Consider the following 24,401-nt stretch of genomic DNA (forward strand, 5'->3'; position numbering starts at 1 on the left):
CTTTTCGTTTTGTTTTCCCTTTTCTGGAAACCCATTGACATCATAACCCCGCACTTTATTGACAGAAAGAGAAGAAAACCATGCGTTTCATTGTATGAGCTCAGTGGTGGAAGTCTTAATAACTTCAAGCGTTATCAGTAATCATCTACATTAGAGCCTAAAATCCATTTCGCTGCATGAGATTTTTTAGTATTCGGTTTCATTTTACTGTCTCTGAGCAGTTTTTGATGTTTTTTGTTGCTTTATTCATTTATGTTTCTTTGACTTAGAATATTTGCAAAAAAATTTTCTGCGTACTGGTATCATTCAACGTTATTCAAGGCTTCCGATAGGTCATCAAGAACGAGCAGAAATAGTAGGGGTCCAAGTATCGATCCTTGGGAAACACAACTTGAAGCAATTTTATGGATAATTTTTCAACGCTTTCTTGCATAATTTGGTCTCTGTCTAATAAATATGATTTTATTGCGCACCAAATGCTTCCGCTTATCCCTAGTTTCTTCAGTTTCATCAGGAGTGTACCATGTCGAAATGTGTTGGACGCCTTGGCGAGACCAAGATGGAGTACACTTAGTTCTTTAATGGATTTAATATCGTTGTGTTCGTCGATTTTATCAAGAAATTGCACCTATCGAGTTTTCGCTGATTCTCTGAAACCATAATGACTGGAGTGGAACCTTTTTCGAATGTAGCTATGTATTTCGTCAAAGATTGCTTTCTAAAAAATCTCCTAAGAATTTTTTCAGTCTTTTGTGACGGTATTATGGATTCAATGGGTGTATATTCGGCGAAATGTTTGCCATCGGAGCTTAGATTCTTGGAAACTAATTTTGGTAGTCATTTTTCAAAATAGCATCTGGGTTGCTACAAAGAACGACATCAATTTGGTCTTGTAAAAAATTGCTGAAATTGTTTTAATCAAAAAGTACTTCTAGGTTCTCTTGTTTCCTAACAATTGGGTAGACTTTAAGTGTATCGAGGAATTTTGCGGCATTAGGTATGTTAGATGATAGCTAAATCTCTGTCATACAAAGTAACTCAAACTTGTGCGAATGTACAACGTTTGTACACTTTGTCTCTATATTGATTTCTAGTAAACTTCATGCTTTAAAATTTTGAAAGAAATTGTTGTTTGTCATTCGTCATTTGAAGGTTTTGCATCTTATGCCACAAAGCCTCTTTCCCAAGATAGCCATTTTTGTTTTTTTAACTCTAAAACTCTTTTAAAGTCAGCCTGTTATCGTTTCCTTCAATTAGCTCTCTACGTTCCTGTAAATATTCTTTGTTTTTTTTCGTGTCTCTACTAGTAAGTCTCGGGTTAACGTAGACAAGATTACTGTAGCGATCCTAATGTTTTTTATCTTTCAGGCAGATCTTAAGATAATAATAATAATAATAATCTTGGCTGATGAGGTTTTCAGTTTTAGAATATTCTTTGACGTCTCAAGTGACTTCTTCACGCTTCTGGTCTTCCTTTTGAGTGATCCCAATTGCTCTAACACGGGAGTAAGTCTTTGCTATGAAACTCATTGTAGCATAAGAACTCAGAATGGCCTGATAGCGGAGTGGTGACTGCATCTGTCACGGAATCAACACGCACCGAGGACTGATGTCTGTGCGCCGATATACAAAATATTTATCTAAGCTACAGCCCTTGAACTAAATTTCACCGCTTGTTCGAGTGCAATAAGTCCGACGTGAGTTGCTAAAAAGCTAAGTCAATTAAAAATTAAATGTACAAAATCTTTCGCTATATCTAACACCACCAGGTAGAATTCAATTTATTATTTTTTTTACAATTAAAATTTCATTTCAACTAATAAACAAAACAGTAAAACAAGAGGTTCTCGAAATATTGTTATCGGTAAAACGAAAATTTCTGAAATTCTGTTTTTCAATTCGCTTATAATTTTCTATATGAGATCTTTGAATTCAAATTGGATTTTTGAAGTTCTTATTGACTTTCTACCGTTTCGGTAACATTTTGGACTATTCCAATGTTTTGAGTCGCGAAAATGTAAATTTCGAATTGAGCAACATTACAGCTGTTGACTAGTATTTCAATGTCAACTCCTGCCTACGGTACCCATCGTGCTTGTTCAGCAATGACTTCCTTTGTGCTATCTTCTGATGCTCTGACGTCCGGATGGTTATATGTCTGCAAGTTTGCCCGGCCTAGGTGCAATTGCATCCACTAACTGTTATTTCGTATACCACGTGCAATTTTAGATGCTGTTCAAAACTAGACTTTAAGGATGGTAAACAAGTTTTAAGTTTCCGTGTTGTGTAAATCACTGTAAGGTGTTTTGAAAAATACAAACTCTTTGAATTGTAACTCAGGACTTGTCCAGCTACATTTTTGGGTCTTTCCTATTATAGCTCCACCCGCCCCCCGCTTAGTGTTCAGATGACCTATGAACCCCCAAATCATGGTAAACATACGATAAGGGGGAAGACTATATTTCCATGGGAAAGGCCCCAATTTTCTATTTGTTCTCAACTTTTTGCGACTATTTGATCACTAGCCAAGAAGTCAAAATTTGACTTTCGGCTGACTCTACATTTGTATGTTTGACTCTACCACATTGAAATTGTATGCGTGACGTCATCTGTTACTCTTTTACTCTTTTGGTTAGTTTTTCGGATCTTTTCCCTCCGCGTCCCCCCAGCCTTGTGTGGGACATATTATTTGCACTCCCAGACGCACGTGCTATATTTTACAATGATTTCATCTGCTATGTCTGATTAGTGACTCTGAACATGAGCAAAGCATTTGATACGGGGAGCCGTTCGGATATCATCGGCGGCCTGCGAAATGTCCATCCAAGTATCAATCTCTGCATTATTAATTTGTATATCAGTTTCATTAAAGGTCGCTGTCATCAAACCTCGATTAATGGACAGACTTCCAACATACTCTACATCGACCAATGTGTGCCACAACGCCCCGAGAAAAACTAAATGGGAAAAGGAACTGACATTCTTTCCCAATAGAGCGCTACGTTACAGCGGTAATGCCTGTCTTGATTGGCACATTTTGTTTAACTCATAATATTGTTTTTGATATGTTCGTTGGATTTTATCCAACAATAATAAAAGTTTTCGTCGATTTTATCAAGAAATTGCACCTATCGAGTTTTCGCTGATTCTCTGAAACCATAATGACTGGAGTGGAACCTTTTTCGAATGTAGCTATGTATTTCGTCAAAGATTGCTTTCTAAAAAATCTCCTAAGAATTTTTTCAGTCTTTTGTGACGGTATTATGGATTCAATGGGTGTATATTCGGCGAAATGTTTGCCATCGGAGCTTAGATCCTTGGAAACTAATTTTAGTAGTCATTTTTCAAAATAGCATCTGGCTTGTTACAAAGAAGGACATCAATTTGATCTTGTAAAGTTTTGCTGAATTTTTTTTATCAATAAGTACTTCTAGGATCTTTTGTTTCCTATCAATTGCATAGACTTAAAGTTTATCGAGGAATTGTGCTGCATTAGAGATGTCAGATGTTAACCACGTTTGCATTTTTTGTGAGGGAAGGCGTGGTGGAAACAGTTCTGCAGGAGTTTTCTAGTAGGAACTGTCGATTGCCAACAATCAAAATCGAAAGTAAAAAATTATGAATATGATATTGTTTTGACTGTTGTATACCTCTCAAAACTAAAAAAAGTTTATCAGAGTTGTCGAAAGATTTTGAGGAATATTTTAAAAAAATGACAATCAAGCCAAAAGAGATGCATTTAATGTGTGGAGATTTAAACATTGATCACTCAAAAACAAATGCAAACTTTTTGACGTTAGAAAATGTTTTCGGAGGGAATGATCTTAACAATATGTCTCTGACAGGATTTATCAGGGAGACCATTATTTCTCAAGATTTGATGTAGTGTACTGCTCACAGGAAGTGCAAGTAGACGTTTTAAAATCTATTGAACTGGATGAGGAAACGAAAGAAACAGGTTAAAAATGCAAGAGTACTACAGAAATGGGGCTGTTCTAGAAAACCATTCTGTGTTAGAAAAGCTAGTGTTCAAACTAAAGCACAAATCAAGAGGTTTCCAAGAAACTTTTTGTCTATTTGACTGCGACTCACCATTTAAAAAATTTCAACAAACTATTATTGTTGAATTAAAACATTATGTGCCCGAGAAGAAATCAAAGACTCTCAGACATAAGTCATGGATCGATATCCCAATTTAAAACCTTGCAGCAAAAAAGCAAAAACTTTGTCAAAGATACGTGCAGCAAAAGACAAATGACAATGAAAAGAGATTTAATAGAATTAGGAATTTGCTACTGAAAAGAGAGCGCGAAAAAGGAGAAAGTTTTATCAAACGTTTTTAGTTAGGAACGCCAAGCGTACTAGCAAAACTTTCTTTGATACTATCAAAAGTTTAGGAGGAGACACGCAAAAAAAAACAAAAAGCGACTTTAACGCAGGAACAGACTGAAATTTTCAACAAATTTTTCACCACCATTGGAAGAACATTGGCGGATAAACTGGATCCAGAAAAAAAAATAAAACACAAAAAATTATAGTGTCAGTAGCCTGTTTCGACACAAAATCATCAAAAGAGAGCTATCCGTGGCAATCAAAAACCTGAAAAATGAATACATTTCAGATTATGATGGACTCAACAATTTTATGCTCAAGAATATACAGTTTGCTATTGTCCCAACTCTTACCTATTTGGTCAACAAGTGCTTTGAAAACAGTGTTTTCCAGAACTGCTTAAAGAAAGCCTTAAACTATCCCACTGTATAAAAAAGGAGAACCTATTGTTGCTGAAAATTACAGACCAATCAGTCGCAGCCAACAATAGGAAAATTGACTGAGAAATTGGTTCAAAAAAGAATGTTCTGGAAAAATGCAAACTACTAAACAAAAATCAATTTGGGTTTAGGCCAAAAAAGTGCAGTGTTGAAGCCTTGGTATCTTTAATTGAGAGCATCAGGGAAAATTGGGAGGATGGGATTGCAGAAGCTAAAGCTGTGTTAATCGATCTCAAAAAAGCGTTTGATACAGTTAAACATAGTATTCTTTTGGACGAACTACACAACTTGGGATTGACGCGTCACATGCAAAGACTCTTGACATCTCATTTAATCAAAAGGCACCAATGTTTAAATTCAAAAAATGTATACTCCAATTTTGCAGAAGGCGATTATGGGGTTCCACAGGGATCAGTACTCGGACCCCTTCTTTTTCTTGTGTATATAAACGACATAAATGATTACTCTAGTCAGAACTTTTTGACCTTATACGCTGACGATGCTGTTATTAAACAAAAAGGGGAATCAACAACTGACGTTTTCAGCCAAATTTCGGACCTAGTTGCTGATTACCTCATAAAAAACAAACTGATTATGAACTACGAAAAACATGGTTGAGCATGAAAGGCAGACGGAGAAGTTCACAGCAACAAATAAAGATAAAAGAAAAAAACCTAAAACAAAGATCATCATTGAAATACTTAGGTATAGAATTGAATGACAATCTGAATTTCGACGATTATATTGAAAACTTTAGCTCAAAATTGAACAAATTCTCAGGACTTTTTTGCCGGCTCAGATCGATTTCACCATTAAACAACTGTTGTTAACATACAAAGTGTATGTCCAGCCTCTTGTGAGCTATGGCGTACTAGTCTATGGAACAAGTAACCAAACCCAAATTTTGCCAATTGAGTCAAAAATAAAACAAAGTTCAAGAATTATTTTTAATAAGCCTAAATGAACCACCACTTGCCTGAAATGAGAATCAAATCAAAAATACTCTATAGGAGTCATGCACCTATTTGAACTGCTGAAAAAAATAGCTGAAATTTTGAGAGCAGAATGCCAAATTAATTGTCGCAAAAATGAATTTACTAGAAAAGAAATTGATAGACTGCAAACAAAAGGAGTCCAATCAAAGCAACTTAAAATTGCAAACAAAAGCAGCGGCCTAAGTCCTAAAAGATTAGGAGTAAGGATACGAAAATTTCTTAGTTTCATTTTAAAATTCTATCCTAGCTTTGTCTTAGAAGTGCAACATATGTTTGCATGAAAACTTAAACCATTCCTATCTAGTCTCAGGGACATTTTCTTCGTAGACAACTTGGACCAATTTGTTTTCTTTTATTAACGAAAACTCGATAGATCTCATAAAATTCAGGATAAGGTTTTGAGTTTTTCCTCCTATTTTCTCTTACCATGATACGCCTCGCATTCGCACCATTGATCATAGTGACGGTACTTGTCATCACTAGACTAGGACCTCTTGGACTTATTGATGACCTGTCGAGTAGATTTGATGTTATGGTACATAATTTATTCCATGTGTTGCAATACCTGTACATCCTACTCGAGAACAATTTATTAATATTATTATTATTATAAGGTCTCTGTCATGCAAAGTAAGTCAGTCTTAAGACGAGATCTTGGCTGATAAAACTTTGAGTTTCTTTTTCATTTCTTTGTCTTCTCTTCTGATCTTCCTTTTGTGTGATCCCAATTGAGGGGAAACCGGTACAAAATCATTACCACGAGGCCAGGAGTTGAATTGCGGAAGAACTCCTTCAAAGTGAAGGCACCATTTGTGTGGAATCAGTTGTCAGACGATGTGATGCCAAGACCACAAGACGAGTTTTTCAAAGCAAGAGTGGAAAAACACTGGATCTCCCAACACTACTACAACCTCGATTTGATATGAGTAAAATGGAGAACCCCGAAGGGTTGATAAACGAAGGCAAGTGCCTGCCAATCAGAATACGTAAAACTGATTTGTACTAGCCCGTTTCATCTCCACTTAAAATATAGGTGAGATGAGATGGTATTAATTTAGATTTCCGCTGGTAAAAAGAATTGTTTCTCAAAAAAAAATGATCAGATGCGGGTATGATTTCACGTTGATTTATGTTTTTGTTCCAGTGTCCGGGTTTAAACTCTTTAATTGCTCTCGACCGAAATTTTAATCAGATTTTTTATACTGGTGTCTTAGTTTATGCAGACTTTTTGCTTGAAATCTTTTGCGCTTTTGCTTTAGAGCATTCTTTCAATTTTAAAGTGATTTCTTCACGCTTATGTTTTTCCTTTTTAATTGATCTCATTTCCTCTACCTCCGAAGCAAATTCTTGCTTAAACAAATTTCATTAGAGCAGCATACGAAATCAGAAGGTCATGATAGCGAGTCGTGATTGCATCTATGGAGGACTCCAGTGGCTGTGCAATAAATACGCACTCTTGATTGATGCCTTTCCTCCGGTAAACAAAAACTTGCCTACGCTACTAGTGGGAGAGATCAGAACAACGAACTACCACGAAAGACAAATCAAGTATTTCTGGCTACCAAAACTGAACTGTCACAGTAAAGGAGGCAAGATGATACAGATCTAAAGATAGCGACTGATAAAATTGTCACAGAGGGAACAAATGGTTTACCTGGACCGAATTGTAGTGATACAAGTGGGAACTAATCTACAATTTAACTATGAAACCAAGAATTGAGTTGCCGAAGAGCTATTTTAGCGGAAGGCAGCAATTGAGTTGAATCAGCTGCCAGACGATTTGATGTCAAGCCCATCACTGGACTGTTTCAAAGCAAGACTGGAAAAACACTGGAACTCCCAATAGCGACTGTATCAGATGCCAAAACATGTGATGTCAAGCCTATCACTGGACTGTTTCAAAGCAAGACTGGAAAACCACCAAAACACTGGTACTCCCAACAGTATGACACCTTAAATTTTATATGAGCAAAATTGACGACACTGAGGAGCTGATCAACGCCGGCACACGCCTGCCGATCAGAATACGTAAACTTATTATAAAATTGTGCTTTCCATCTCCAACTGAAATGTAGGTGAGATGGCAGTAGTTTGAGCTGCCGGTGGTAAAAAATTGTCTCTCAAAAAAGTTGATCAGATGCGGGCAAGATTTCGAGACGACTTAATTTTTGCTCCGGTCTCCAAATATACCCCGTTTAATTGCTCTCGAACAATGTCAATCATCTTTTTTAGAGGGGTATTTTATTTTATTCAAACTTTCTGCTTGAAATTTTTTGCGGTTTTAGTAATAGTATTTGTAGATATACGTTTAGAGCAACATCAAGGGTTTTTACCCGTTTTACTCTTCAATTGAGTTTCAATTTATTCAGTATGTTGCAGTTTCCACATCTCCAAATTGTTCTCCAGCTACAATTTTTGTTTGGTTGTAATGTCTCTCAAAGAAGTTACAGTATATTTTGTTCACTGTTATTTGTTTTGCTCAAAAAATTGTCTGAAGTCAGTGTAAGTTCTAGAAGTGTGGTTGAAGAGTGGCTTCGTTTGTCTGAAGAATTTTAAGTAAGTTCTGTTAGTCAGGATTTTTAATAGCCGCACAGCGATAGCTGAGGCTATTATTGGCCTTCTCTTGGTTTTTTTTTTATTTCGTCGTCATGATTTTTGTTACGACCATATGACGTCACAGCCATTTTTTGTTCATTCGTTCATGCAATTTCAACTGAATTGCATGTGTGACGTCATTTTTCGCTCTTAGTGGAGCGAGCTTTTTTGTTCATGCGCGTGATTAAATTTTTGGTCACACTTGACTTACCTCACTCTCAAAAATGACTTCCTCACTTTGAAATTGACTTTTATTTACTTTAATTCAAAGAGATAAGGTCAAATGGGTGTGTATCACTCTAAATGAAGGTTATTTGAGATCAGCTAATAGAGGCGGCAATAACTTATACAGATTTTTAATCAAAATATAACAGATCAGCCTTCAATGAAAAGACGAATTTTTTTGGTCTGTCTTCTTTACTGTTTTTTAGACTGCCGATCTACGAATCTGTTGCGGTTATTTTCTGGCAATCTGCCAGCTATTTGGTATTTTGTATTCACTACTTTCTCTTTGCCTCGCTTTTCGTTTTGTTTTCCCTTTTCTGGAAACCCATTGACATCATAACCCCGCACTTTATTGACAGAAAGAGAAGAAAACCATGCGTTTCATTGTATGAGCTCAGTGGTGGAAGTCTTAATAACTTCAAGCGTTCTCAGTAATCATCTACATTAGAGCCTAAAATCCATTTCGCTGCATGACATTTTTTAGTATTCGGTTTCATTTTACTGTCTCTGAGCAGTTTTTTGATGTTTTCTGTTGCTTGATTCATTTATGTTTCTTTGACTTAGAATATTTGCAAAAAAATTTTCTGCGTAGCGGTAACTTTGAACGTTATTCAATGCTTCCTATAAGTCATTAATGAAGAGCAGAAATAGTAGGGGTCCAAGTATCGATCCTAGGGAAACACCACTTGAAAGAATTTAATGGATAATTTTTCAACGCTTCCTTGCATAATTTGATCTCTGTCTAATAAATATGATTTTATTGCGCACCAAATGCTTCCGCTTATCCCTAGTTTCTTCAGTTTCATCAGGAGTGTACCATGTCGAAATGTGTTGGACGCCTTGGCGAGACCAAGATGGAGTACACTTAGTTCTTTAATGGATTTAATATCGTTGTGATCGTCGATTTTATCGAGAAATTGCACTTACCGAGGTGTCGCTGATTTTCTGAAACCATATTGACTGGGGTGGAACATGTAGCTATGTATTTGGTCAAAAATTATGTTTTAAAAAAAATTTGAGTTGAAGCATAGCAGACTAATGGTTCTGCAGCGCTATGCATCTAATTTTTTCCTGCATTAAATATTGGTGTTACGTGAATTGTTTTCCAAAATTTAGGAAAATATTTTTTGTTAGTGTATGTCTGGAACAAAAATTTGATGACATTTTTTGGGTATTAATTTGCCAATCTGATCTGGACCTGTGCGTTTATCAGGATCGTCTCTGTAAAGAATTTTGCTTATTTGATTTTCATCTCATTTCTTTGTATTAAGCTCTCCAAACACAATTTCGCATGGTATTGCTCCGGGTTTTCAAAACAGCAGCCAAATATTTGGTAAAGAACTCACATTTTTCGATGTCATTTGTAGTTTCACATTTTTCAAATATCACAGTTTACCGAGAGAAAATTTAGTTTTCCGTTCAATAGTATTAACTAGTTTCAATAGTTTTCACGTGAAACTTGAAATCCAGTGGGGTAGTTCTGTTCGATGTTTCGCTATTCTAGGAATGCAAATATCTATTTTACCACGGTGCCATTTGTACCCTTAATTTAATCGTTTATCAAGTTTACCTTATCAACAGGGCTTGATAGGTTCATTCAGTACGCTTTTGTTTAATTGATCCCAGTCTGTTTTCTGAAACGCGTAATTTAGGTCAGAGGTCCTAAGAAATTATTTTATTTTATTCAAACTTTTTGCTTGAAATTTTTTGCTGTTTTAGTAATAGTAATAGTAGAATTACATATAGAGTGACATCAAGCGTTTTTACCCGATTTACTGCTCAATTGAGTTTTAATTTATTCAGTATGTTTTAGTTTCACCATCTCCAAATTGTTCTCCAGCTGCAATTCTTTTTTGGTTGTTGTGGCCTCTCAAAGAAGTTCCAGTATATGTTGTTCACTGTTGTTTGTTTTTTTAAAAAGATAGCGACTGAAAAAATTTTCGCGGAGGCAACAACTGGTTTACCTGGACCAAATTGTAGTGATACAATTGGGAATGAAAGTAAATTTAACCAGGAATTTGTTGCCGAAGAACTACTGAAGGCAACAATTGAGTGGCACAAAACAGATGGCACTAATTGAATTGAATCAGATGCCAAAAGATGTGATGTCAAGCCTATCACTGGACTGTTTCAAAGCAAGACTGGAAAACCACCAAAACACTGGTACTCCCAACAGTATGACACTTTAAAATTTATATGAGCAAAATTGACGACACTGAGGAGCTGAAGAGTTGATCAACGCAGGCACACGCCTGCCGATCAGAATACGTAAACTTATTATAAAATTGTGCTTTCCATCTCCAACTGAAATGTAGGTGAGATGGCAGTAGTATAAGCTGCCGGTGGTAAAAAATTGTCTCTCAAAAAAGTTGACCAGATGCGGGCAAGATTTCGAGACGACTTAATTTTTGCTCCGGTCTCCAAATATACCCTGTTTAATTGCTCTCGAACAAAGTCAATCATCTTTTTTAGAGGGGTATTTTATTCAAACTTTCTGCTTGAAATTTTTTGCGGTTTTATTAATAGTATTTGTAGATATACGTTTAGAGCAACATCAAGGGTTTTTACCCGTTTTACTCTTCAATTGAGTTTTAATTTATTCAGTATGTTGCAGTTTCCACATCTCCAAATTGTTCTCCAGCTACAATTTTTGTTTGGTTGTTATGTCTCTCAAAGAAGTTCCAGTATATTTTGTTCACTGTTATTTGTTTTGCTCAAAAAGTACGTTTGTCGTACGTTTTTTGTACATTCTGTTATTAAGCATTTTTTGTCATTTTGTATTCACCACTTTCTTGCCTCGCTTTTTCGTTTTAATTTTTGTTTTCTAAGATTTCCTCGACATCATTATCCCGCACTTTGTTGACAGAAAGAGAAGAAAATCATGCGTTTCAATGCAAGGGCTCAGTTGTGGAATTTTTAGTGAATTCAAGTGTCTTCAGTAGTTTACATTAGAGCCTGAAATCCATTTCGCTGCATGACATTTTTTTAGTATTCTTTTTCATTTTATTGTCTTCGATTTTGTTTTGTTTTTTTTTCTGTTGCTGGATTCACTTCTGTTGCTTTGACTGAGAATAATCGCCATAACATTTTCTGCATAGCGGTAACTGTCAACATTGTTCAAGGCTTCCGATAGGTCATCAAGGAAGAGCAGAAATGGTAGGGGTCCAAGTATTGATCCTTGGGAAACACAACTTGAAGCAATTTTATGGATAATTTTTGAACGCTTTCTTGCATAATTTGGTCTCTGTCTAATAAATATGATTGTATAGCTCCCCAAACGCTTTCGCCTACCCTTAATTTCTTCAATTTCATCAGGAGTGTACCATGTGGAACTGTGTTGGACGCCTTGGCGAGACCAAGATAGAGTACACTTAGTTCTTTAATGGATTTAATATCGTTGTGTTCGTCGATTTTATCAAGAAATTGCACCTATCGAGTTTTCGCTGATTCTCTGAAACCATAATGACTGGAGTGGAACCTTTTTCGAATGTAGCTATGTATTTCGTCAAAGATTGCTTTCTAAAAAATCTCCTAAGAATTTTTTCAGTCTTTTGTGACGGTATTATGGATTCAATGGGTGTATATTCGGCGAAATGTTTGCCATCGGAGCTTAGATCCTTGGAAACTAATTTTGGTAGTCATTTTTCAAAATAGCATCTGGGTTGCTACAAAGAACGACATCAATTTGGTCTTGTAAAAAATTGCTGAAATTGTTTTAATCAAAAAGTACTTCTAGGTTCTCTTGTTTCCTAACAATTGGGTAGACTTTAAGTGTATCGAGGAATTTTGCGGCATTAGGTATGTTAGATGATAGCTAAATCTCTGTCATACAAAGTAACTCAAACTTGTGCGAATGTACAACGTTTGTACACTTTGTCTCTATATTGATTTCTAGTAAACTTCATGCTTTAAAATTTTGAAAGAAATTGTTGTTTGTCATTCGTCATTTGAAGGTTTTGCATCTTATGCCACAAAGCCTCTTTCCCAAGATAGCCATTTTTGTTTTTTTTTAACTCTAAAACTCTTTTAAAGTCAGCCTGTTATCGTTTCCTTCAATTAGCTCTCTACGTTCCTGTAAATATTCTTTGTTTTTTTTTTCGTGTCTCTACTAGTAAGTCTCGGGTTAACGTAGACAAGATTATTGTAGCGATCCTAATGTTTTTTTATCTTTCAGGCAGATCTTAAGATAATAATAATAATAATAATAATAATCTTGGCTGATGAGGTTTTCAGTTTTAGAATATTCTTTGACGTCTCAAGTGACTTCTTCACGCTTCTGGTCTTCCTTTTGAGTGATCCCAATTGCTCTAACACGGGAGTAAGTCTTTGCTATGAAACTCATTGTAGCATAAGAACTCAGAATGGCCTGATAGCGGAGTGGTGACTGCATCTGTCACGGAATCAACACGCACCGAGGACTGATGTCTGTGCGCCGATATACAAAATATTTATCTAAGCTACAGCCCTTGAACTAAATTTCACCGCTTGTTCGAGTGCAATAAGTCCGACGTGAGTTGCTAAAAAGCTAAGTCAATTAAAAATTAAATGTACAAAATCTTTCGCTATATCTAACACCACCAGGTAGAATTCAATTTATTATTTTTTTTACAATTAAAATTTCATTTCAACTAATAAACAAAACAGTAAAACAAGAGGTTCTCGAAATATTGTTATCGGTAAAACGAAAATTTCTGAAATTCTGTTTTTCAATTCGCTTATAATTTTCTATATGAGATCTTTGAATTCAAATTGGATTTTTGAAGTTCTTATTGACTTTCTACCGTTTCGGTAACATTTTGGACTATTCCAATGTTTTGAGTCGCGAAAATGTAAATTTCGAATTGAGCAACATTACAGCTGTTGAATAGTATTTCAATGTCAACTCCTGCCTACGGTACCCATCGTGCTTGTTCAGCAATGACTTCCTTTGTGCTATCTTCTGATGCTCTGACGTCCGGATGGTTATATGTCTGCAAGTTTGCCCGGCCTAGGTGCAATTGCATCCACTAACTGTTATTTCGTATACCACGTGCAATTTTAGATGCTGTTCAAAACTAGACTTTAAGGATGGTAAACAAGTTTTAAGTTTCCGTGTTGTGTAAATCACTGTAAGGTGTTTTGAAAAATACAAACTCTTTGAATTGTAACTCAGGACTTGTCCAGCTACATTTTTGGGTCTTTCCTATTATAGCTCCACCCGCCCCCCGCTTAGTGTTCAGATGACCTATGAACCCCCAAATCATGGTAAACATACGATAAGGGGGAAGACTATATTTCCATGGGAAAGGCCCCAATTTTCTATTTGTTCTCAACTTTTTGCGACTATTTGATCACTAGCCAAGAAGTCAAAATTTGACTTTCGGCTGACTCTACATTTGTATGTTTGACTCTACCACATTGAAATTGTATGCGTGACGTCATCTGTTACTCTTTTACTCTTTTGGTTAGTTTTTCGGATCTTTTCCCTCCGCGTCCCCCCAGCCTTGTGTGGGACATATTATTTGCACTCCCAGACGCACGTGCTATATTTTACAATGATTTCATCTGCTATGTCTGATTAGTGACTCTGAACATGAGCAAAGCATTTGATACGGGGAGCCGTTCGGATATCATCGGCGGCCTGCGAAATGTCCATCCAAGTATCAATCTCTGCATTATTAATTTGTATATCAGTTTCATTAAAGGTCGCTGTCATCAAACCTCGATTAATGGACAGACTTCCAACATACTCTACATCGACCAATGTGTGCCACAACGCCCCGAGAAAAACTAAATGGGAAAAGGAACTGACATTCTTTCCCAATAGAGCGCTACGTTACAGCGGTAATGCCTGTCTTGATTGGCACATTTTGTTTAACTCATAATATTGTTTTTGATATGTTCGTTGGATTTTATCCAACAATAATAAAAGTTTTCTTGCTTACTCATGGCACGTGCTCTGTAATTGATGGGGGGGGGGGGTGGCATAACGTACTGGGGGAGGGACACGAACGGAAAAGATCCAGTTTTTCTTGGTGTAAGTTGGTTGTGATTACATCACTTACCTCACTCATTGAAATGATTTCCGTACTGTTTTTTTTACTCTTAATATGAATTTCCATAGAGGTCATGCAAACAAGTCTTTTCGGGAATTTGGTTTGAAATTGATGTTCGATTTTAAATTGGGAAACATTCGGCAAATCTTATGATCTGTGTGAAGATTGATTAAGCTCATCAGGACTTTTCTGTCTTCAATTACCGTCTTTCCCGGTAAAGCCTCCTCTCTTCTCCACTCTCCGCCCCTTAACCATAAATCCATAATATACCCTAATGGGCTTTAATTTCGGGAAGGATGCTAAGGAATCGTGACTCTCAGAATGCAAATTGTTTTAAATTTTAGAATATGAGAGAGAGAAAGACTTAATTCTCAAAAAGAGACATCAACATTAAAGTTATTAAAAACTTCAAATTATTATCTTTGTACAGAAACAGTTATTAACACACGTTTTTTAAAGTTCTACAGGTATAACATTGACAACATATATAAAACGAGCAAGAATTATCAAGAGAAAATGATTCAAGCTTACAGATAAGATACCGACAAATTACAGATACAGACGGATATTTTAAAAAGTCTATGACTCCGTGTCACTGAAGAAAATAGCTGGAATAATGACACGCTCAAAGAAAGCATTGTATTTAGTTTTAGTGAGATGACTAGGTTGGAAAAGGTTGTAAGAGGATGAACGAATATTAGCCATTCTGGGGGTTACTTAATATACTTCCAAACATCGGCATCATATTTTCCCTTGAGAAGCTGGATAAAAAAGTGAGGTCCAGTAATTGCTGCTGAAAACATATCTGTAACAAACTATTCGTCCGGAGTAAGTCGACATACGAAAGTCTGTGACAAATTATCCATCTAAAGCAACGGGCTTGAAATCTGTCCAGCTTCATCATCAGGGAAGAAGTGTCAGCGCGCCATACTTTTCCGTAAAACAAGATTGACAAAACATAACGAAACAAATTATGCTTAACATTGCTGTCAGTATTGAACCGAATCGCAATTTTAAGACGATAAAATGCTCGTCTATAAGACACAAGCTTGGCATCAGCATGCTTATTCCATTTGAATTTCCTGTCAATTATTATACTAAGGTCCTTATACGAGTCAACGATTTCAATGACATTACCACAAAGAAATTAAGTTGGCTTCACAAAACAGCTAAAAACAAGAGCCTTCGTTTTTAGGCTATTAAGTATCATCCATTTTCAAGATTCCATTGTTGCAGTCGAGTTAGATCATTATTAAAATTCAAGGACTCAAATAACATTTTCAGATCCTCCGCAAAAAGATAACTTTCTGTGAATAGTGTCTATATAATCAATCAGTTGGGTGATCGGAGTTTTTCTGGATTGGAAACCAAACTGTTTATGATGAAGAAGGTGTCTCACATTTCGATGATTAAATTCAAATAGTAGCCTCTCAAAAATAAGGGATATCTTAGATAACAAACTAACTGGACGATAATTCTCAATGCAATTCTTCTTGCCCCCTTTATGAAAAGGATGAACAAAAGCAGTTTTCCATTGGAAAGGAAATTGAAGAGTGATTAAAATTGAAATAAAAATGATAAAGAAGAGGGACCCGAAAAGAGCAGGACAGTTGCTGAGCAGTTGTCCATATAAGCCGTCGTATGACTTATACCTCGCTGTTTTTGTTCTAGATATGAGGCTTTGTATTTTCATTGCAATAATAGAGGCTTGGAAATCTTCAATTGATAAAACACGCCGACTCGAAACTAAAGGAGAAGCACTTAATAGTGCTTGTCATTGAAATTAGATGAGAAAAAACGTATTGAAAGCATTTGCTATTTGAGAATTTGACAAATAAGAAACAAAATTGAGAACCATAGGAGTGGGGTAATGAGAATCGCATAGGCTGTTTTGAAGTGAGTGAGAATCTTGCAAAGTAGCAGTATTCGATCAATTGATAAAACAAACTCTATCAAGGTCAATTGACTGTTGCAGGGAGACTCTACGCTATTTAACCTTAGTGTACGCTATTTCAGTGCTGTTTTGATGGCTCGACTTGGTAATAGATCTCTTAAGTTGTTCGCCTTGGAAGTAAATACCTGTCGTTATTGTGCAAATCGAGTACAAAGTTATGAGAGTGCTTACAGACATCTCACCAGAAAACAGACGTCCGAATATGTGTCAAATAGGAAGAAGCAAGAGTACATAACATCTCGAGATTATAAGCACGTGTCAGATTTTCCAATGCCTTTGCCCGAATTTGAGAAACTGGAGTATGAAATTGTGCCGGATAAATTTCAGTACGTTGAGGAGTATCTCCCAAAGGCTTTCCATCCCATTCCAAACAAGGAATTTCCCACTGGAGCTGCAAGTCCAAGCGGTTGGGCTCCAGGTATATTCATAATTTGTAGCTGAAGGCGTGATTACTTAATGACGAACTGCCGAAAGGCAGATCAAATCAGAAATCACCTAAATAAGATTTTTTACTTTTTATCACAAAAAATTAAGTCCCGAGTTTTAGCTTGCCTTTAAAAAGGTTGGAATGCTTAAATTGCCGTGATTGGCGGTAGTCTCGAATTACACTTGCGGCGCTCTGTTAGCTGAGCCTCTTTGCACAGATTTGGTTATGTTCAAAGTCCATTCTATGCTTCGTAAACATATGTTGACGCATACTCGGATTCTAATACAAACTTTATTCTTCTTTGTTAATTGAATTTAAAATGAATAGCTTCAAAAGCTAATTTAAGTTTCTTTCTCATATGTAGAACTAGGGGATTTGTTTGATAGAATTTTTTTCGAAATGCTCTCGGTGTGTTATTATCGTCCATGATTATTTCTGCAGTTGACGAGACAAAATTCCGGATCAATTCAAAAAGTGGCCAACCAGAACACGTTACACAGCCTTACATTGTTAGAAGAGCTGAAGACCATAACATACCTGTGTATGAGCACGTTGTACAAGGAACGTTGCAAGATGGCTCTCCAGATATATACAATGAGTACAATGTTACAGTCGTGAAAAATATTTCAGGTATTGATTTCAATATTAGACAATCTGTTGCGTAGAATTCCCAAAATTAATCTTTACCCTCGAGGTATATGCTCACCTACTCTCCTAACCCTGATTATTAATTTTCATATGCCTGAAAGATTTGTTGGCTTTTCACCACCTATTAACGTACAGATACCACCAGAAGAGGAAACTTCTAGTATTGATCGTTCATCTGGTTTTAAACATATTTCATTCTCGAGTGAAGTATATAGATCATGGTCAGGCTCATAAACAATATTTCCGAATGTTTGTAAATAAAATGATTCGTTGCAGGTGATATTTGGCAGTTGGAGCTAGACCTTGCAGAAGAAATTAAAACAATTCACGAAAAGGAAGAAGTCGGGTCACAAGTTGATGAAATACAAGCTAGCATCACTTTCGAAGGGTTTTACAGATATTGTATCAGAGATTATTTAGTTAGTCATGGCTTCTAAATTAAACTTTTAGCCAGCTGTTTTTTTATGATTTTTGTAATATTCAAATGGGTTCTCTGAACTTAAGAACAGCAATTAGTTGCTTTCAAAGTTCGTTGTTGAGTTATCGAGCAATTTCAACTGATTAATAGCAGCACAGCGATATCTGGGGATATTATTGGCCTTCTCTTGGTTTTTTATTTCAAGATTTTTGGTACGATCATATGACGTCACAACCAATTCAAATCTACTTTTTGTTCATTCGTTCATGCCATTTCATCTGAATTGCGCGCGTAAAGCCATTTTTCACTCTTATTGGAGCGAGTTTTTTGTTCATTCGCGTGATGAAATTTTTGGTAACAACTGACTTACGTTACTCTCAAAAATGACTTTCTCACTCTAAAATTGACTTTTCTTTACTTTAATTGGAAGACGGTCTAATTCAGAGAGGTGAAGTGAGTGTTTACCGCTCTAATTGAAGGTTATCTGAGAGCAGCTGTTAGAAGCAGCAATAATTTAAACAGATTCTTAATCAAAATTTTTAACATCTGAGCATTTTTCAAAAAAAGGTTTTTTTTGTCTGTTTCTTACTATCTTTTTGAGACTGCAGATCAACGAATCTATTGCGGCTATTCTCTGGCAATCTACCAGCTATGTTTTAATTTCTCTTCGAGTACTTTATATACATTATGCCGTGATACATCATCTAAAACGGTCAAGTCTAAACTGTGTCAAGTGGTTTAAAACAACTTTTATGACAAAACGTACTATAATCTCAGATCACTTTTAAGAGCTATTAAACGGGATTCTTATCGAAGCCAACTAGAGAAAATTTTCTAGAGGGCAAAACAGTTCTTTATTCAACTGCTCGGTTCGAACTCGGAATCTTGAAAACAAACAGAATAGCGGTTTTATAGCTGGTGCGAAAGTGGCATAAGAATGTTTTGTTGATATTGGTAAACAATTAAATTTCCAATTCGGTTTTTAAAATTTGAGATTGTGTTTGTTTTTGCAAAACAAATTTTTATGTCAATCTCAAAGTTTGCGTACTGAATTGGTATTTTAATTGTTTAACAATATCAACAAAACATTCTTATGCCAATTTCACATCAGCTATAAAACCGCTATTCTGTTTGTTTTCAAGATTCCGAGTTCGAATCGACCAGTTGAATAAAGAACTGTTTTGCCCTCTAGAAAAATTTTTCTAGTTGGCTTTGAAAGGAATCCTGTTTTATTAGCTCTTAAAAGTGGTTTGAGATTGTAGTACGTTTTGTCATAAAAGTTGTTTAAAACCACTTGACCCAGTTTAGACTTGATCATTTTAAATGATGTATCTCGGCATAATGTAGACAAAAAGGAGAAAGCATAATGTAGATAAACTAAAAATCGGACTGAGTTGGCTAACCTTCAAAAAACACGGCTAGGACCCTTTGTTAGGAGCGGTCTGGAAAATGAGTTCAATTGATTTCAAAAGTTTCAGCACACTTTTTTGGAATGGAATTTCCAATGATCAGAAATTTGTGCTTTAGTTGGATCAAGTTTTTCCAGATACCTTTCACGTTTTTCGGTAGAAACACTCGCTTAATTTGCTAATGCAATTAGCGTTTTCACCTGGGTGTTTATTATTGTGAAACAAAATTTTATGTGAGAGGTGAAAACGCTAATTGCATTAGCAAATTAAGGGAGTTTTTTGCCGAAAAACGTGAAAGGTATCTGGTAATCCTTGATCCGACTAAAGCACGAGTGTCTTATCATTGGAAATTTCATACCAAAAAAAAGTGTGCTAAAACTTCCGAAATCAATTGAACTCATTTTCCAGATCGTTCCTAAAAACGGGTCGTACCCGTGTTTTTGGAAGGTCAGCCAAATCAGTCCCATTTTTAAAGAAGGAGACAAAGCCGATTTCACCTGTTAGAGACCGGTCAGCCGGCTCAGATGCGTTTAAAAGTACTTTAAAAAATCTTTTCGATAACATATGAACTCGCAGAAAAAGAAACTACATCCGATGCAATACGGTTTTCGTAAAAATAGATCAGCTACCCTTGAAACTTATTATTCCTGGATAGTGTATATCAAAAGTATGATTGCGAAAATATAAAAGAGCTAACAATTCTATATCTCAATTTTTCTCAAGCTTTTGATACCGTTCCGCAGATTTACTTATTGAAAAAAACTGCATTCTATTGGTATAGGTGGCAATTTTCTTAAACCCTTAGCTTCTTATCTCAAATCGCATTCAGTATGTGCAAATAAATTTAAGTCGATCTGGAAGCAGCATAGTTGCTAGCGAAGTGCCGCAGTGGTCAAATCTCGGCCCCCTGTTATTTTTAATTTACGTCAATGACATTACACCCACGTGCGAAAACACAATCAGCTATAGCTTTGCGTGTGAACTTAGTGATAGTTGAAAACTAAAGTGACCTTGATGAGTCAGTGACATAACAATTTGGTGTAGCGAAAACCAGATGAGTTTGAATGTCGGCAAAACAAAACTACCATAAACATTAAGGGAAATCTTAAAGCAAACTTAGAAAGCACAGAGCTAAAAACGGTTTGTATCTTATCGGGATCTTAATTAATGATTCAAGGAGGAGTAAAACTTGTAAACTGACAATTGAAAGCACCGACGGCCTGTTTTCAATTTAAGAAAATTATTTCAACACTGCGGCTGTAGAACTAAACTTACCTACAAGGGTTATGTAGTGCCCATTCTAACTTGTTGCTCAGCTGCTTAGATGCCGAGCAAAGGCAACATGCAAGCCTTCAAAATTTTCAGAGGACAATACAAAGATGGATACTAAACAAAAACTCGGGCTACTACGGCCGTCTAAAGTTTGAAAATTTTGCCAATTATCTTGTACGTAGAAATGCACAACCTCCTCACGTTTTTTGTATTTTCTGAGGGGAGATCTTGATTTAGACATGAAACCAGAATTCACAGCAAACATAGAAAAGGTGCAAACACATCAATTCACGCTATGACATAAACTAGCAAAAAACGGCGATCCCGCACTTTTTACTTTAATCCCTACTCTATTTTAATTCAAAGAGATGAGGTCAAGTGAGTGGGTGCCACTCTAATTGAAGGTTATTTGGGAGCGGCTATTAGAAGCAGCAATAATTTTAACAGATTCATTTTCAAAATTTTTAACATCTGAGCATTTTTTTTTAAAAAAAAGGAATTTTGTGGTCTGTTTCATACTATCTTTTTGAGACTACAGATCTACGAATCTATTAGGGCTTTTTTCTGGCAATTTGCCAGCTATGTTTTAATTTCTCTTCGAGTACTTTATCTACATTATGCTGAGATACATCATCTAAAACGATCAAGTCTAAAATGGGCCAGGTGGTTTTGTGACAAAACGTACTACAATCTCAAATCACTTTTAAGAGCTATTGAAACGGGATTCCTTTCAAAGCCAACTAGAGAAAATTTTCCAGAGGGCAAAACAGTTCTTTATTCAACTGTTCGATTCGAACTCGGAATCTTGAAAACAAAGAGAATAGCGGCTTTATAGCTGAGGTGAAATTAAGTATGTTTCATTGATATTGGTAAACAATTAATTTACCAATTCGGAACGCAAAATTTGATGTTGACATACGCAAAATTTTATTTCACAAAATTCATTACAGTGGTGAAAACGCTAATTGCATTAAAATTTGCGAGTGTGCGACCGAAAAACGTGGAAGGAATATGGTAGAACTTTAGCCGACTGAAGCTTTTGATCATTGGAAATTTCACTCTGAGAAAAGTGCTAAAACCTATTCGAAATCAATTGAACTCTTATCTCAAATCGCATTCAGTATGTGCAAATAAATTTCAGTCGATCTGGAAGCAGCATAGTTGCTCCCAGATAGTTGAGGTGAAATTATAGCTTTATAGCTGAGGTGAAATTAAGTATGTTTTGTTGATATTGGTAAACAATTAAATTACCAATTCGGAACGCAAAATTTGATGTTGACATACGCAAAATTTTATTTCACAAAATTCATTACAGTGGTGAAAACGCTAATTGCATTAAAATTTGCGAGTGTGCGACCGAAAACGTGGAAGGAATATAGTAGAACTTGATCCGACTGAAGCTTTTGATCATTGGAAATTTCACTCTGAGAAAAGTGCTGAAACCCTTTCGTAATCAATTGAACTCCTTTTCCAGACCGTTCCTAACTAAGGGTCCTACCCGTATTTTTGGAAGGTTAGCCAAAGTAGTCCCATTTTTAAAGGAGACGAAGCCGATGTTATCTGTTCTTAGAGACGGATCAGCCAGCTCAGATGCGTTGAAAAATTACTTGAAAAAATCTTGTTCGATAAAATATATATGAACTCGTAGAAAAAACAACTACATCCGATGCAGTACTGTTTTCGCAAAAATAGACCAGCTACCCTTGAAACTGTTATTATTCTTGGGCAGTGTATACTAAATTATGATTGCGAAAATAAAGAGCTAGTAATTCTATATCTCATTTTTTCTAAAGCTGTCGATACCGTTCCGGAGATAAACTTATTGAAAAAAAACTGCATTCTATTGGTATAGGTGGCACTTTTAAGCCCATGGCTTCTTATCTCACAATTCGCATTCAGTATTTGCAAAAAATTTTAAGTAGATCTAGAAGCAGCATAGTTATAGCGAAGTACCACAGGGCTCAGTTCTCGGCCGCTGTTATTTTTAATTTAAGTCAATGACCTTACAGGTAAATACAGCCAAAACAGTCAGCTATGATTTTGCGCATGAACTTGTTTTCAAATAATGAGAACATTATCTCAACACTGCGGCTGTAGAACTAAGCTTAACGCATACAAGGATTATCTCGTGCGCATTATAACTTATTGCTCAACTGCTTAGATGCTGGACCAAAGAAACATGCAAACTTTCTAAATTTTCCGAGGATTATTGCACGATGGATACTAACTCAAGCTACTACGGCCGTCTATTGTTTTTGAAAATTTTCCAATTAACGTGTACGTAGAAATGCGCAGGTTCCTCCCATTTTTGTAATTTTTGAGGGGACAGCATGATTTAGATTAGAGTTCACTGCAAATATGGAAAATATGCAAACACGTCAATTCGCTCTAGGACATATGAAAACTAGCAAAAGCGGTGATCCCACACCGATGACATTTTCTTCTTCCGCGCCAAATGTCTTTTTAACAAAGTGACAAAATTTTATCAAGATTTGGGGCCCGACTTGAACAAAAAACACAATTAGCAATTTTTACTTCTGCAAAAACTTCAATTAAAAGAATAAATGTACGTGGAGACTGCATTGCAGATATGGTCATTGGAACAACATCTCTAAACTGCTGTAGATTAGGCTTCAATTTATGTGGTGCGAATCCCAAGGCTTCGACTACTACTGCTACTACTACTAAAGTTCAGTTCAGAATCCTACAAGCTGAATTACTTCTTAAATGAAAAAGTTGCTGACTGGTTGATAAATAGATTAACTAACAGTGCTCTTCAATTGGTGAATAAGCGTGGATTTCGTCACTGTATGTCAAAATATCAAATAGTTGCAGCTTGAGGAGAGCTGTAGTAAAATTGGCCCTTCCAATCACATGGTAATGGCTCAGCTACCGTTTCTAAAGAAAAAAATGAACGGCTGTTGTCGAGAGACTTGAAAGCTTTGTTAAATATCAGATACTAGCCAGCTCTGAGATTAAGCTGTAGTAGAAGTAATGGTTAAGTGACTCTGTTTGAAGTCACTGAGAACTTCTGGCGCTTATCGAGAACCGCGAAGCGGCTCGAGATATTAAGTCAGAATTTCGAAGTCACTTCTGCAGAGTCACTTAACTATGCTTAAAACACGAAACGCGCACGTTTTAAAATGACGAAAGTCAACGAAATTCAGCTTCTGGCTAAGTAGCAACTTCTGGTATTTTAACTTCTGGCACTGCAGACTTTCGGCATTTTAAAATGTGCACGTGAGTGTTTTAAGTAATGGTTAAGTGACTCTGCTTGAAGTCACTGAGATCTTCTGGCGTTTATCGAGAACCTTATAGTGGTTCGAGATAGTAATTCAGAATTTCGAAGTGACTTCTGCAGTCACTTAACCATGCTTAAAACACGAAAGGAGCACGTTTTAAAATGACGAAAGTCAACGAAATTCATTTTCTGTCTAAGTAGGAACTTCTTGCTTCTAACTTGTGGCACTGCAGACTTTCGGCATTATGTGCTCGTGAGTGTTTTAAGTGCTGTGGATGACGTAGCAAAGACTTGTCATTTCGCTGATAAAACGATAATTGGAAACTTTTTGTTTAAAAAACAGTTGTGATCTAAGAACCTCAATTTTTTAGCTCGGAAAGTGCTGTTTTTACGGTCTTCGTGATGCTGTT

The 24,401-nt window shown here is 36.1% G+C and overlaps 1 protein-coding gene across 2 annotated transcripts in view; it reads left to right on the forward strand.

Annotated features, from left to right (window-relative positions):
• LOC142354759 (large ribosomal subunit protein mL49-like) overlaps window positions 1-24,401 on the forward strand; it is a 423,982-nt gene that overhangs the window by 394,072 nt on the left and 5,509 nt on the right. For both annotated transcript variants that reach the window (XM_075407141.1, XM_075407142.1), the window contains exons 2-4: window positions 16,637-16,994; window positions 17,445-17,633; window positions 17,928-18,070. In XM_075407141.1, coding sequence (XP_075263256.1) covers window positions 16,649-16,994; window positions 17,445-17,633; window positions 17,928-18,070 — 678 coding nt within the window. In that variant the 5' untranslated portion in view covers window positions 16,637-16,648. The remainder of the gene's footprint in view (window positions 1-16,636; window positions 16,995-17,444; window positions 17,634-17,927; window positions 18,071-24,401) is intronic.

The sequence above is a fragment of the Convolutriloba macropyga genome, chromosome 15, assembly GCF_964194025.1.
Source record: "Convolutriloba macropyga chromosome 15, txConMacr16.3, whole genome shotgun sequence".
In the NCBI taxonomy this organism is placed as follows: domain Eukaryota; kingdom Metazoa; phylum Xenacoelomorpha; order Acoela; family Convolutidae; genus Convolutriloba; species Convolutriloba macropyga.